At 39.5% G+C, this 14,364-nt stretch overlaps 3 protein-coding genes across 3 annotated transcripts; 2 read left to right on the top strand and 1 right to left on the bottom strand.

Moving 5' to 3' along the window:
• Positions 1–162: 162 nt before the first annotated feature.
• Positions 163–4,831, top strand: GCK72_001417 (uncharacterized protein; the record flags this gene model as incomplete). Its single annotated transcript, XM_003105079.2, has 9 exons — positions 163–223; positions 271–795; positions 858–1,056; positions 1,113–2,085; positions 2,133–3,554; positions 3,658–4,154; positions 4,226–4,299; positions 4,349–4,712; positions 4,762–4,831. 9 exons carry the CDS (start codon positions 163–165, stop codon positions 4,829–4,831), a joined length of 4,185 nt encoding a protein of 1,394 aa, XP_003105127.2.
• Positions 4,832–5,149: 318 nt separating this feature from the next.
• Positions 5,150–5,536, bottom strand: GCK72_001418 (uncharacterized protein; the record flags this gene model as incomplete). The annotated part of the gene is made up of 1 exon (XM_003105036.2): positions 5,150–5,536. One exon carries the CDS (start codon positions 5,534–5,536, stop codon positions 5,150–5,152), a length of 387 nt encoding a protein of 128 aa, XP_003105084.2.
• Positions 5,537–7,103: 1,567 nt separating this feature from the next.
• On the top strand, positions 7,104–12,237 carry GCK72_001419 (uncharacterized protein; the record flags this gene model as incomplete). Its single annotated transcript, XM_053722956.1, has 7 exons — positions 7,104–7,191; positions 8,404–8,537; positions 9,496–9,710; positions 9,761–10,115; positions 10,159–10,335; positions 10,382–11,885; positions 11,933–12,237. 7 exons carry the CDS (start codon positions 7,104–7,106, stop codon positions 12,235–12,237), a joined length of 2,778 nt encoding a protein of 925 aa, XP_053591601.1.
• Between the last annotated feature and the right edge of the window lie 2,127 nt (positions 12,238–14,364).

Consider the following 14,364-nt stretch of genomic DNA (forward strand, 5'->3'; position numbering starts at 1 on the left):
CTTCTCATTAAAAATAAATTAATCACGAAACTATGCAACTTTTTAAACGTTTGACTTATTTATTATCATTACCATAACACGTCATTATCTTATCGTCATCTGTTTATGTTTTTCTTGTATCTCAAAATCTGTCCATCAGTTTCTTCCCTTTTCAGATCAAAAATGGATTCAACTCTTGAAAGAAACAAAGCGATGAAGCTAAGACAGATGGCTGAACGTCATGGTAAGTGTTCGATTATTTTCAATCAAATTATTCACCAATTCTTTTAGAGCAATTAGCACGCGCTAAAGCTGAAAAGGAAATGAAAAAGAAGAAAATTGATCTCGGAGCCACGGAAAAAGCGTTTCTGCAGACAAGTCCATCGGCAATCAGCATGAAAACTCCTCTCCAAACACAGCAACGAAGTTTTACGATCACTGCGGAATCCTCTTCTTCTCCAATCCTTTCATTCGATGAAAAGGCAGATAAACAAATGATTGCACTTGCCACGTGGACAAATACGATGATAGGAATGGATAATTCAGAGGAATTAGATCTTGGGGCAACTACTGCTGAAGCATGTCGACGGATCCAGAAAATGTTGAGCAAAAAGGCAGATTCATCTGACATCGAAACACCACAACAATCGGCTCGTCGAAGATATCACCGGATTTTTGAGAAAAATGATTCGGAAAATATCAGAAAACAATGCAAGAAATTGTTAGATGATTCGGGAATGGAGAACAGTATTAGGGATATGTTATCGAAAAACTGTATCGCGATTAGAGAGGAACATTCAGTTTATAATGATTTGGGTGAGTGAATATCTAAAAAAAAAGTTTCCTCGAACGAAATTTTAATTCTCTTCACATTTCAGCTCTCCAAACTACACTCCTTCGAACGTTCCTCTCATTTCATCCAGCTTGGCTGAAGTGTGCTCTCGAGGCAATTTTCAATGCGAAAATTGACGCTCAGCCAAAGTATATGATCCGTGCATTGTCACAGTTTCTGATCGAGCGAGTATTCTCAAATCCAGCAATGCTGAAAAACAAAAAGTTTGCACAGGGTTCCGGAAAGTAAGTTTTGAAATTGAAGTGACTCCGACTCCAGTGATTCAAATCTAGTTTTTCAGGCCAATCATTACGAAGGCTGGACGAGAAGCTCTTCATCATCACTTCCTGGAAGTTTCGATGAAGTTAATGTTCCTAATTGAAGCAGCATATACTCATAATGTTATTCCTAATCTGACACGAATCTTCACAAAATCTTCACAATTCAAAAGTCTCGATGACATGTTCAGTGAATTGACGAAAGAATTATTAACTGGAAGTTCACTGACTTTCCGGAAAGCATTCGGGAAGATTGGTTTTATTCCATCTTATAAACAATCGTTCATCGATAACTATGATTATCAAGCGAAAGGTAAATTCGAAGACTTTTCGGATGGTTTGATTCTGGCAAAACTTACGGAAACGGTTGGAGAGATGCCTCATGGAAAATTGCTTCTGAAACTGAGAGATCCAGCAGGCGACCGGATTCGAAAAGTCAACAATGTAAAAGTGGTGCTTCAAGAGATGTCTGCTCTCGGAATATCTACTGAAGACGTGACAGCCAATGCGATCGTTGGAGGAAAGAAAGAGGCAATTTTGGCAATTTTATGGGCAATCGTTGGAGTTCGTGTTGCGAAGGAGAGGAAGATTCGGGTGACTAGGTCTACTGACAATGCTGAAGGAATGACTACCCCGAAGAAGCGACGTTCTGCTGTCCATGATGATATGTCGTGTGAAGTATTGTCAGCTTGTAAAGCTTTTGGAAGAGATCTAGACATCGAAGTTCTTGATCTCGATACACTTACCGATGGACTTCTTCTTGACAAAATTTGGACAGTTTATGCGCCCAATGGAATGTCGATTCAAGTATACCCTGGTGAGACACTCTGGGAAAAAATTGTATCGATGGCAGAGCTAGAGCTAGGAATTCCTCGCGGGCTCGATCAAAATGTACCGCTTTTTGTCAAAATGTTTTTGGAGAGAACACAAATGGTGAGAATGTATGAGAAGGCTGCGAAGATTCAGAAGATGTGGAGGTGCTATATTGAGAGAAAGGTACACTTCTTGTCGCTTAAATGATAAGTAAATATTCAATTTTTCAGAACACTCCAAAATTATACTTCATCGTTAAATCTTTGCTCAACACGGAACTTCGTCACCGTAGTATGTCTCCTGCGTCGTCAATTGACAATGGAACATTTACTATTCCAAAAACACCCGGATCGTCCAGAATCTTAACCGAAAAACTTTCGTCTTCTCAAATTCCTACAACTCCGAGATTTTCAATGAATTCCACGCTGAATGATGCGACATTCACAGTATCTCGTGATTCAATTGATACGTTGAGCAATACATTCAAACAACCGAAGACTCCTTTGAGAGGAACATTCACACGAAATACAATTACTGCAATGCATTTGAATGAAGTTATTGAGGAATCAGAAGAAGATATGGAGAATGATGAGACTGTGGTTCCGAGTACATTGAAGAAAAGAGTTCGAGTTGAAGGCATTCAGAAAGTATCGATATTTGAGGCTGAAGATTCAGAAAATCATTTAACCGTTCAGAAGTCGAAGACGTTGGTAGTTTCTTCCGAAGAGGTTCACATCATAAAAACGATCAATATGAATTCGGAGAACCCCGTCAAGATTGAAAACATCGACAACGCTGACCAAATGTTGAAAGATGCCCTTGAAGCCAATTTGGATGATGATGAAAGCGTTCTTGCTGACAACTCCACAAATTGCATACCTTCAGTCTCAGAATTATCTCCATTCTTCGTCAATATTCCAGAAGATGTCTCGAAATCGGTCTCTGATGGCGTTGAATTTGCTTCAGATAGCGCAGAAAGGTCTTCCGATTATGAGAAGACCCAAAGATCTGTTTCAGCAACCGAGGACTGTTCGCAATTCTTGGAGAAACAAGAATTTCTTGATGAAGTTCAACATCCGGAAGCTGATCTAACGCTCGATAGTTCTGCGGCAGCTATAGTTACGGAAGGTGCTCCAGAAGCCTCGAAGGAAGACGTTGAGACTTCAGAAATTGCAAAAGATGTTGAAGAGACTCCAGAAATCACCCCAGAAGAACTCGACACATCACAAGTCGTCCAAGAATCACTGCCAGTTACTGAGAATATTACTGAAAACGTAGAAGCTGAAGAGGTCGTGAAAAATTTAGAAGAAACTCCTGAATCCGATCTGCAAAACGTCACGCCAACACATGAATCTAGTATTCTCGCTCCAGAATCAATCCGTACTCCAATTCCAACTCCACGTAGTACACTCACAATGGAGCATACTCAAACAGTGTCTTCCAAATCCAACTCATTTATCGAATACGAAATGACTGAAGAACAGAAAAAGAATGAAGAAGAATTCCGTCAATATGAGGAGAATCAAAAACAATATGTTCTCAGGAATCAACTAAATTTGGAGATAAATGATGAAAGAGATTCCGTGAATACACCCGAGCTGAAAAGAATTCTCAGAGAGACGAAGGAATTGAAGAAGAAACAAGAAAAAATTGTAAGTTAATTCAAGTTCAGTTTTTTTTTCAATTTTAGTTATCTATATTTCTATGACAAACTCTTATCTTGACTCCTGGTATTAATCTAGAAAAAAGTTACAGAAAAATAAGTTGGGAGCCATTGAACGTCGTGCAATGGAAGCTAAAGAAAATGCTTTCATTGACAGTTCTTTCATGAATACTGCTCGTCTTTCGTCCATTTCCGGAATAGAAGAAGAATCTGAGAGATCGGATGCAGGACACGATGATGCTTTGATTCAAGACGAAACTGATGAAGTTTCGAGGAAAATGGATAGTTTGGAAAAGTCGATCGATGAAATTCGCGCTAGAAAATCACCGGAAAGTTTTGAACTTTTAGCTGAAATTGAGGATAGAAGAGCTCAGAATGGAGCTGCTGAAGCTTTGGAGAAGGAGCGAACATTGCAAGAGACCGCTGCTACCACTATTCAAAAAATGGTGCGCGGGTTCTTGGCTCGACGTCGTTTCTGTCTGGAAATTGAAAATTGGAGAGAAAAAATGATTCGTTATAATCAGATATTGGCAGAAGAAAACGAGCAATTTGAAAGAGATGAAGCAAAGGATAGTTCCGTAGAAAATAAGTAAGTGGTAGGAATTTCTAGAAAGGAATAACTTGAAAAAAGTGAAAAAAAAAAACTATTTTGAATTTCAGACTTCGTAATTGTACTGTTTATGGACTCGTTAACGACAATCTTCATATCGTTCATTTAGCTGCCACTATTATTGGTTTGTGCTCTTTTTTCCAATATAAAAAATGCTCAATGTCTATTTTCAGACCGTATCACTGATTTGGTTCCATCTCTGCTCGGAAAATTCGTGGTCGATCTGAACGGGGTCAAAATAATCTATGAGATTCTCGCTGTTGCCGATCAAGGACTCGCATATACTTCAATCCTTCATCCACTTCTTCGCATTCTCAAAAAATCTTTCGTAAAAGTTCCGGAGGAAGTTTCAAACGCGAAGATCCGTCCGATTCTTTCAAAATTATCGCCTCGTTTGGTTCTTTTGATGTGTAAGCACTGCATGAATACGGAATTCTTCGATCCAATTATCATCACACTTATCTCAATTGCAAGAAGATTTCAAACAAAGAAAGAATCTGCACTTGATCCTGCTTATGCTATTCGCCAGACAATGAAGTAACTTATCAATGAATACACAACTCACTATTCATACCTATTTTTTCAGAAAAGTGACAGATCAAGAGAGACAAAACTACTTGATAACTCTCGCTAACATATGCGAACACCATCTATAAATATGAGTCGCCTTCTTTTATTTTATTCTCATTTTTTATGAAAATCTCCCTCATTTCATCTGATAAATAATATTTGACTGCCCCTTATTCCACCCTTAATGTTTTATTATTATTAATGTCATATCGCAATGAAAGAAGAATGATAAGCGTTTTGTTTTTCTATTCAATTTCAACTGGCTTCCGCTACTACGGGAAGTCTAATTTGTATGGATAAATTGAGAATGTACCGTTTCGGAAAGAAAATTCATTTTATTATCTAACTAACACAAAAATGAGAAAACAACAAGGTAATTCTAGAAAACGAATCAATACAATATTCTATTTCTTCTTCATACTTGGACTATCCTGCAAATGCAAAAACTTTGTCTTCAACTTCTGAATTCGCTGATTCTGTTCGATTTGTCTTTTTCTCAGTGCTCTCCAATACGCCCATCCATCTTTTTCAGGATCCAAATCTTCCAATTCTCGTGGTGCTCGAAGATCCAATTTGAACAACCATTCGGGATATTCTGAATCAGGAAGAATTTTCGGTCCGGGTTCCTCTCCTTGAGTATATGCATTAATGCATACATGAGTAGCCAATTTCACTGCATCTTCTTCAACAAAAGATTTATCCACTTTTACACCCGCTCCAGCAGCGGCTTTAGGTGGATAAGAACGACGAGCGGTTAGCGATATTCCCGAACGAAGAGCTGCGCGGAGCATCTGCGAATTAATAAAATTCCACAATTCGTTTTATTTTTCGGAGCATGTTTCAGATAAAGGAGGGAAGAGAATAACTTTAAGAAAGAGACAGTAAAAAACTGCAAAACAAGAAAAAACGAATGTTTCATTTATAGTTTGAACCAGATATGAAAGAGAGTGAGAAAACAGGGAAGGAATGTTTCTAGAGAATATTACAGAGATTTTTGAATGAACTATCGTTTTGAGCAGATTGGTAAAGAAAAGTAAACAATTGAGAAATTTTACAAAAAAAACGGGAAATTTCAAACCTGAATAAAAATACAAGTTACCTCGATTTTAAAACAGATAACTAAACAATAATGGAGAATCATAAATCATGTTTAAAATTATAAAATTAAAAAAAATCATTCCAGCGAGCTCAATTTACTAGACCTGACACGCTTCGCTGAACTATTCTGTTGTTGTTCCGGTGATTTCAATACTCTCTTTACAGCTCCTATTCCACTGCTTAGTCGTGATGAGGTGGCAGGTGACATCACTTCAGAATTCTTCTCAAACTTCTGTACATACATTTGCTTTGGACCTGCACCACCTGCTCCATTCAAAACTTCTTGGAATGAAACAGCTAATGTGGTTTTCGTTAGAAGTGATGGTTTTATGAGAGGTTTATATTTGACTGTTGAAGGTTCTTCCGTTTCTTCAATGACGGTTTTCTCAGTTTTCATCATAATTTTTCCAGCTCGAGCAAACATTCCATCGTCATCATCGTCTCGAGATTGCTCGAGAAGACGAAGTTCCTCGGCCTGGAAAATAAGAAATTTAAATAACTATAGAAAATCGATCACATACATGTTCAATACGGTATTTAATCATTTCAGCTTTTTCTTTTTTCCTTTCTTCATCTTCCTCTTCATCATCATCTTCTTGTTGGTCTTCTGTTCCATCACCATCTACTCCTGCCATTTGGATTTCAACTTCTTCTCTCAATTTGAAACGGAATTGACGATTTGTTTCAACTCCGCCCAAATCACCGTCGGCCAGAAGACGATCTTGGAGTTTGGCGAGGGCTCTAAAACATTAAACTTAGTTATTCAAGAATTTTCAGTCAATCACCTTGTTTCCTTGTCATTTTCCTGCTTTAACAACATTTTGAAATTCTGTCTTCGAATCGTGTCGTTATCTGGCACATCATCTGCATCTCCTTCTTCAGCTTCATACGCATTCTCTACTCCTTCTTCATCTTCCAAATCACTTCCAACGTCATCACCAGAAAGAGAAGCTTCATCATCAAACAGTGTTCGTTTTTTGATCTGTTTCTTGTATTCTTGATGCTCGATTCGTTTTATTACAGCCAATTCATCATCTTCATCATCAAAATTTGGCTCAGGAACTTCAACGTCTTCAACTTCTTCTTCTTCCACATCATCTTGATCTTCCTCTCCATCTTCCACTTCCTCCTCATCATCGGCATCTCCATCTTCCTCTTCTGAATCCTCATCTCCACTGACAACAATTCTAGTTAGATGAATTTCTTCTTTCTCCTGAACCTCAATAGTGTCTGGAACGTCTTCTGTTTCCGCAGATGAAGATGCAAACACATCTTGACTTTCTAGAATTATTGACTCAGCATCTGGAGAATTCTCAACCTCTTCATCGTCATCAGAATCCAGAATTCGGTTAGCTTTTGCGGATTTATTAAGCTTTTTCATTGGTCCCGAATCATCTTCACTCTCAGAATCTGAGTTTTCTGATGGCTTTAGTACAGGTTTCGAGGCAACTGGCTCACTTCTGAAATTAAGGTTTCAGTATAGAAAGTATAAAAACGAGTATTGAAATTTAATTAATCTGAACATACCTATTTTCTGATTTTCCCTCATCTAATAACATTTGCAATGTATCCGGAAATCCTTCTCCCTCAAACTTTCCAGAACAAAAATTGAGAATATCATCTCGACTATCAGCCGAACTTGATACAACTCCTCCTAATATTTGTGTCATTGTTGGAATTATAGTACTTTTTTCTGACGGATCATCTTGAGAACGTCTGAAATATGTAGATAGATTATTTGAGTATTAGATTCATGTATATGTTGTGCGGTACTCAACATTACAGATAATATTATACTTTTGAAAAATCGAACCAAACAAAACTTACGTGTCAAAGTTAGAGACAACTGAACCAGGTCCCGATCGTTTCACATTATTGAAGACATCATATGTAAATGAATCATTGAGCAAGTTAACACTCATTTCTTCATCATTTTTCCCTTCTTCAGAATCTGAATTTCCTGGTTTGTAATCCTCATCGTCTTCGTCACTGTCATATTCTTCATTTTCTGGTTTCTTCGTCTTTTTCTTCTTAAATACAACTTCTTCTTCCTCTTCGTCACTTCCAGGTTTCAGATGCTCATTGTCTTCTTCATACATTTTTCGACGTTCATCTTGGGCTGAAAATAGTTGTTTCGTAGTGAAAGCCAAGATTGTAATAGATATAAACCTATTAGCACAACACCTTTAGAAACATGAGCATTTTCCAAGACTTTGAACTACAGGTCAAATATAATTTAAAGGGAAACCCCTTACCTTTTCTCCGTTTCGCTGACATCGACGCTTGAAGCTTCTTCTGAAGATTTTCTCGGACGATTACTGCAAAGAAAGTAATAAAAATAATATGGATCAGTGAAACACTCAACACTCGGGGATATTAATTATTTTTGATGGAAAACTAACATTATATTTTTCTAACCAGTCAGGGTTTGTTTTTTGAACTCACAGCTCTTTGGCGCATTTTTCGAAATAGTTCTCGGAACGGCGAACAGCTTTGCATCTTCCGGACTTTTCACCTTCTTCGGTATTTTTTCAGCATTAAAAGTCTTTCTGAACCACAGGTTACTCGGATCGTCATCTTCATTCGTCAAATCAATTGTGTTATTTCCCGATTGGTGTACTGTCCCGAGTTTCGGAGCTTGTGGGCTTCTGGCCAACGCTAGAGCTTTCCGACGTTCTAAGCGACGAAGTTTACGTTCTTCTTCAATCGTCTTGGTTGTTTCCTCGTTTTCATTAGTCATGGATTGATCCTATAATTCGGAATAGAGAATGTTATGGCAATTATTTGATCAAAAAGGATAAAAATCTACCTGGGAATCAGATGTGGGTGGTTCAGCAAGAAGAGACGATGGAGAATCTGTTTCTTCTATTGAAGACAGCTGAGAAGTAGAATCCATGGCTGAAACAAATTTAATTTTGATGTGAGAACGACAAATGAAGGATGTAAATGAACGACTATACACATGCGAACAAATAAACCTTTTTTCTATAAAAAATTCAGAGAATTTATTTTGTCTCTTTTCACGAATTTTTCCTCAAAAGAAGAAAATTAGGTGTTCAAAATCACAAATGGGCGCGAAAAACGAGCGACTTGGCAATCCGCCAACTGTTTGAAATGCCGCTCTACCGTAGTTTGCCTGCGCATCAAACTTGCCTCGCTGGAGGAGTTTTCCACCATTTTTCCTTACTCTTGTCACGCCGCTATCCTCTGTGCGGTCCTTTTTTGTTGCTGTATCTGAAGAGAACTCTACAAAAAACTAAAAATGGTGAGTTATTTTGTTAATATTTAAAAAAATCCACGCGTCATTAGGCTTGAAAATTGGTGGCTGCAGTGAAAAAGTTTAGGCCTAAAAATGTATTTCTCTACCTTTTGGGCCCAAATCAACTTTTCTTGGGAAATAACTATTTTGTACTATATTTCCAAAACTTTTTTCACTTTGCTTTGCTGATAAAGGTTAATGGAAATTGGAAATCGGTGTATTTGGAATCTCTATCTCGTTATTACGAGAATTTCGCAAGACATGACATAATTTTGAGTATGATGTCGTTCGGAAAAATACATTCTATCAGAAGATGAAACAATAATGAATCACTGTGATCCGAGGAGAAGGTTAAAAAACTCGAGAATATACTAATTAACTAATTTTTTTCAGGTCAACTTCACGGTCGATGAGATCCGTGCGCTCATGGATCGCAAGCGCAACATCCGTAACATGTCTGTCATCGCTCACGTCGATCACGGAAAATCTACCCTTACTGACTCCCTCGTCTCCAAGGCCGGTATTATCGCCGGAGCCAAGGCTGGAGAAACTCGTTTCACTGACACCCGTAAGGACGAACAAGAGCGTTGTATTACCATCAAGTCTACGTAAGTAAAAAAAAAATTGCCATTCAGTCGTTAGAAACCTTTGTTTTCAGCGCTATCTCTCTTTTCTTCGAGCTCGAAAAGAAGGATCTTGACTTCGTCAAGGGAGAACAACAGTTCGAGATGGTCGAGGTTGACGGAAAGAAGGAGAAATACAACGGTTTCTTGATCAACTTGATCGATTCCCCCGGTCACGTTGACTTCTCCTCTGAAGTCACTGCTGCTCTTCGTGTCACTGATGGAGCTCTCGTTGTCGTCGATTGCGTCTCCGGAGTTTGTGTCCAAACCGAAACTGTGCTTCGTCAAGCTATTGCTGAGCGTATCAAGCCAGTTCTTTTCATGAACAAAATGGACCGTGCTCTTCTCGAATTGCAACTCGGAGCTGAGGAACTCTTCCAAACTTTCCAAGTAATAATAAACTTCTCATGAAAAGTCTAATTTCAATTTTCAGCGTATCGTCGAAAACATCAACGTCATCATCGCCACCTACGGAGACGACGATGGACCAATGGGACCAATCATGGTTGATCCATCTATCGGAAACGTTGGATTCGGATCTGGACTCCACGGATGGGCTTTCACCCTCAAGCAATTCTCGGAGATGTACGCCGACAAGTTCGGAGTTCAAGTATGTAAAACCTTATTCATTTGATTATCTCATCTCAATTTTCTAGGTCGACAAGCTCATGAAGAACCTCTGGGGAGATCGTTTCTTCGACCTCAAGACTAAGAAGTGGAGCAACTCCCAAACCGATGACAGCAAGAGAGGATTCAACCAATTCGTTCTTGACCCAATCTTCATGGTCTTCGACGCCATCATGAACCTCAAGAAGGACAAGACCGCTGCTCTTGTTGAGAAGCTTGGAATCAAGCTCGCCAACGACGAGAAGGACTTGGAAGGAAAACCACTCATGAAGGCTTTCATGCGTAGATGGCTCCCAGCCGGAGACACTATGCTCCAGATGATCACCTTCCACTTGCCATCCCCAGTAACTGCTCAACGCTACAGAATGGAGATGCTCTACGAGGGACCCCATGATGATGAAGCCGCCGTTGCCATCAAGACCTGCGACCCTAATGGCCCACTCATGATGTACATCTCCAAGATGGTGCCAACATCCGATAAGGGACGTTTCTACGCTTTCGGACGTGTTTTCTCCGGAAAGGTTGCCACCGGAATGAAGGCCCGTATTCAAGGACCAAACTACATTCCAGGAAAGAAGGAAGATCTTTACGAGAAGACCATCCAACGTACCATCCTCATGATGGGAAGATACATTGAGCCAATTGAGGATATTCCATCTGGAAACATTGCTGGACTCGTCGGAGTCGATCAATACCTCGTCAAGGGAGGAACCATCACCACCTTCAAGGATGCCCACAACATGCGCGTCATGAAGTTCTCTGTCTCTCCAGTCGTGCGTGTCGCCGTTGAAGCCAAGAACCCAGCTGATCTTCCAAAGCTTGTCGAAGGACTCAAGCGTCTTGCCAAGTCTGACCCAATGGTCCAATGTATCTTCGAAGAGTCGGGAGAGCACATCATCGCCGGAGCTGGAGAACTCCATTTGGAAATTTGCCTTAAGGATTTGGAAGAAGACCACGCTTGTATCCCACTCAAGAAATCCGACCCAGTCGTCTCATACAGAGAAACTGTTCAAGCCGAGTCCAACCAGATCTGCTTGTCCAAGTCTCCAAACAAGCACAACCGTCTCCACTGTACTGCTCAGCCAATGCCAGATGGTCTCGCCGACGATATCGAAGGAGGAACTGTCAATGCTCGTGATGAGTTCAAGGCTCGTGCCAAGATTCTCGCCGAGAAGTACGAATACGACGTCACTGAGGCTCGTAAGATCTGGTGCTTCGGACCAGACGGAACCGGACCAAATCTCTTGTTCGATGTCACCAAGGGAGTTCAATACCTTAATGAAATCAAGGATTCCGTGGTCGCTGGATTCCAATGGGCTACTCGCGAAGGAGTTCTCTCCGACGAAAACATGCGTGGAGTTCGCTTCAACATTCACGACGTTACCCTTCACGCTGACGCCATCCACAGAGGAGGAGGTCAGGTCATCCCAACTGCCCGTCGTGTGTTCTACGCTTCCGTTCTCACCGCCGAGCCACGTATCCTTGAGCCAGTCTACTTGGTCGAAATTCAATGCCCAGAAGCTGCCGTTGGAGGTTGGTTTTGAATATGTTCCAACGAAATATTAATTTATTGTTTTCAGGTATCTACGGAGTGTTGAACAGAAGAAGAGGTCACGTCTTCGAGGAGTCCCAAGTCACCGGAACCCCAATGTTCGTCGTCAAGGCTTACTTGCCTGTCAACGAATCCTTCGGATTCACAGCTGATCTCCGCTCCAACACCGGAGGACAAGCCTTCCCACAATGCGTGTTCGACCATTGGCAAGTACTTCCAGGAGACCCACTCGAGGCCGGAACCAAGCCAAACCAGATCGTCTTGGATACCAGAAAGAGAAAGGGACTCAAGGAGGGAATTCCAGCCCTTGACAACTATCTCGACAAGATGTAATTCTGTCAAGACTGTTTATTGTTAATTTTTTATTATAATAAACACGGTTGTTTGTTACATTTTTTCTCCGACTTCTTTTTTGTCCTTCTTTGAATCCAAATCAAATGGAATAAATCGTAAATGTTTATTTAATACAAAAGAGGAAATGACTCAGAATTGTAGATACGAAACGATATCTGCTACATTTATCGTCGAACCTGCAAGTCGCTTAGATGATCAGAGAAAAATTACTTCCAGACCTGCAACATTTTGAAAACCTCGTCACTTTCACATCCTTCGCGCTTATGTGAATTCTGTTTGACCAATATTTTTTGGCGGGTAGCTCTGAAATTTACTGGTTTTAGTGATCATCTGCTTTTTTGATGTTATTTTTTCACTTTCTGTGTTCATAACTCTTTTTGAACCATCCAAACCTTTTCTCTAACTACTCTTTGTTTTTCTTATTCTTTCTCTTTCTCATCTTCGTTGACTCAGGAGAAAAGTGATGCAAAACTCTCTTTAAAAAAGAAAGGATGGCGCGGCGACTGGGGCACTGCACAGAGAAGAGAAAGAGAGGAAAGACCCCGGGCACACACACACACACTCACACAAATACACATAGAAAATGTTTTTGTGTGAGAGTGTGTTCTGCGCCAATCGTCTTTTCCGATGCTGCCCCATAGGTCCCTTTTCACTTTTTGTTTTTATCGGTTTCTTATGAAGAAACCTGAAGTTTTCTCGCTCCTCCAGTGAAAATTTTTCAAAAAGAAAGTTTTTGATGAGAGATCTTGAAAATTATATTGAACTATTTAATTGTTCCACATAAACTCGGTTTGACACGAATAGGTACAAAACGAGCTGGAAATGGATTTTATTCGTCAAGCTAGATTAGTAGAACTTCCGTGTCTATAAGTTGTAGTTAATAAAACATGAGTTTCATGTTCAGTCTTTCATCCAGTAGAGTAGATCAGTTGTTATAACAATAGGAAGGGCAGCTATGAATATTTCACAGTTTCATTCATCTGTCCCCTGCTTCTCACTTCTAACGATTCTTCATGTGGTTTACTCCACAGTCTTCACGTGAAACTCTCTCGATTTCTGTCTCTTTTTCTCCGAAACTGTTGGTGTTATCAACTAGAAATCGTCTAAGAGGTTGCGATTTTGCAACTTTCCTTTCACCAAAATTCATAAATTTTGAGCAAAATAAAAAACTTCAGCACGTTCCCAGTTTAAGTACAATTTCTTCCCCGAATTGTTCCTTTCCTATTTCGAAATCCGTTTTTAGAGGACAAATTAAAGTTAGTTTTCCAAAACCCTTCCACTTTCTAAACTGTCACCGAATTGAATTGTTCGATTTGTACGTTTTAAATGAGTAAAAGTACACTTGAAATCGTTCAACCATACAAAACAATTGGCGCATGGGCGCCCTCTTCTGTCCTCGAAATTCCAAAGAATCCCCACTCAAATCATCCTCTTGTTTACTTCGGATTGTACTCAATGTTTTTGACTTTTTGAAAGAAGAAACTTAACAGGCGAATGTATTGGGATGGAAATCAAAAATAAAATGCATGGTCACATGCGTCATTGTAAAGTTTTTTGATTTGTATAATAACAGTTGAGAAAATATGATTATATTTATTGCGGACATCTGAAAACTACTCTTTCTTTCTCAACCCAATTTTTGCTTTTTTGTTCCAATTTTCGGATTTCTGCTCAAAATTGATTTCAATGATCAAAGTTTGTCTTTTGTGCTTATCAATCAATTTTTGAAAATCACCCGATTTTCTATCCCTTTCTTTTTTCTGCCATCTTTTTTCTCTCTTTTCCACCCCATAAATCGATTTCAAATTGTTATTTGTGTCTAGATGACTCTGATCGTTTCGACCGTTCCGCGACCTTTTATTGGCCGCACTTTTCTTTCCTTTTCAAAACTAAATAACCCTATTTACACTTACCAACTTACAGAGTCACCCCACCGTCACTTCCCAAACATGGCTTCTGTCTTCATGGCTGCTTCTCAAGTTCAAGATGTCGTAAGTTATACGAATTTCGCGTTTTCATTATGATAGACTGATATGTTAGGGAATCTAGACAAATATCAAGGTTTTATGAACGCTAAACTGTACGGACTACTGTAATTAATAACGA

Source organism: Caenorhabditis remanei, chromosome I, assembly GCF_010183535.1.
Source record: "Caenorhabditis remanei strain PX506 chromosome I, whole genome shotgun sequence".
In the NCBI taxonomy this organism is placed as follows: Eukaryota; Metazoa; Nematoda; class Chromadorea; order Rhabditida; family Rhabditidae; genus Caenorhabditis; species Caenorhabditis remanei.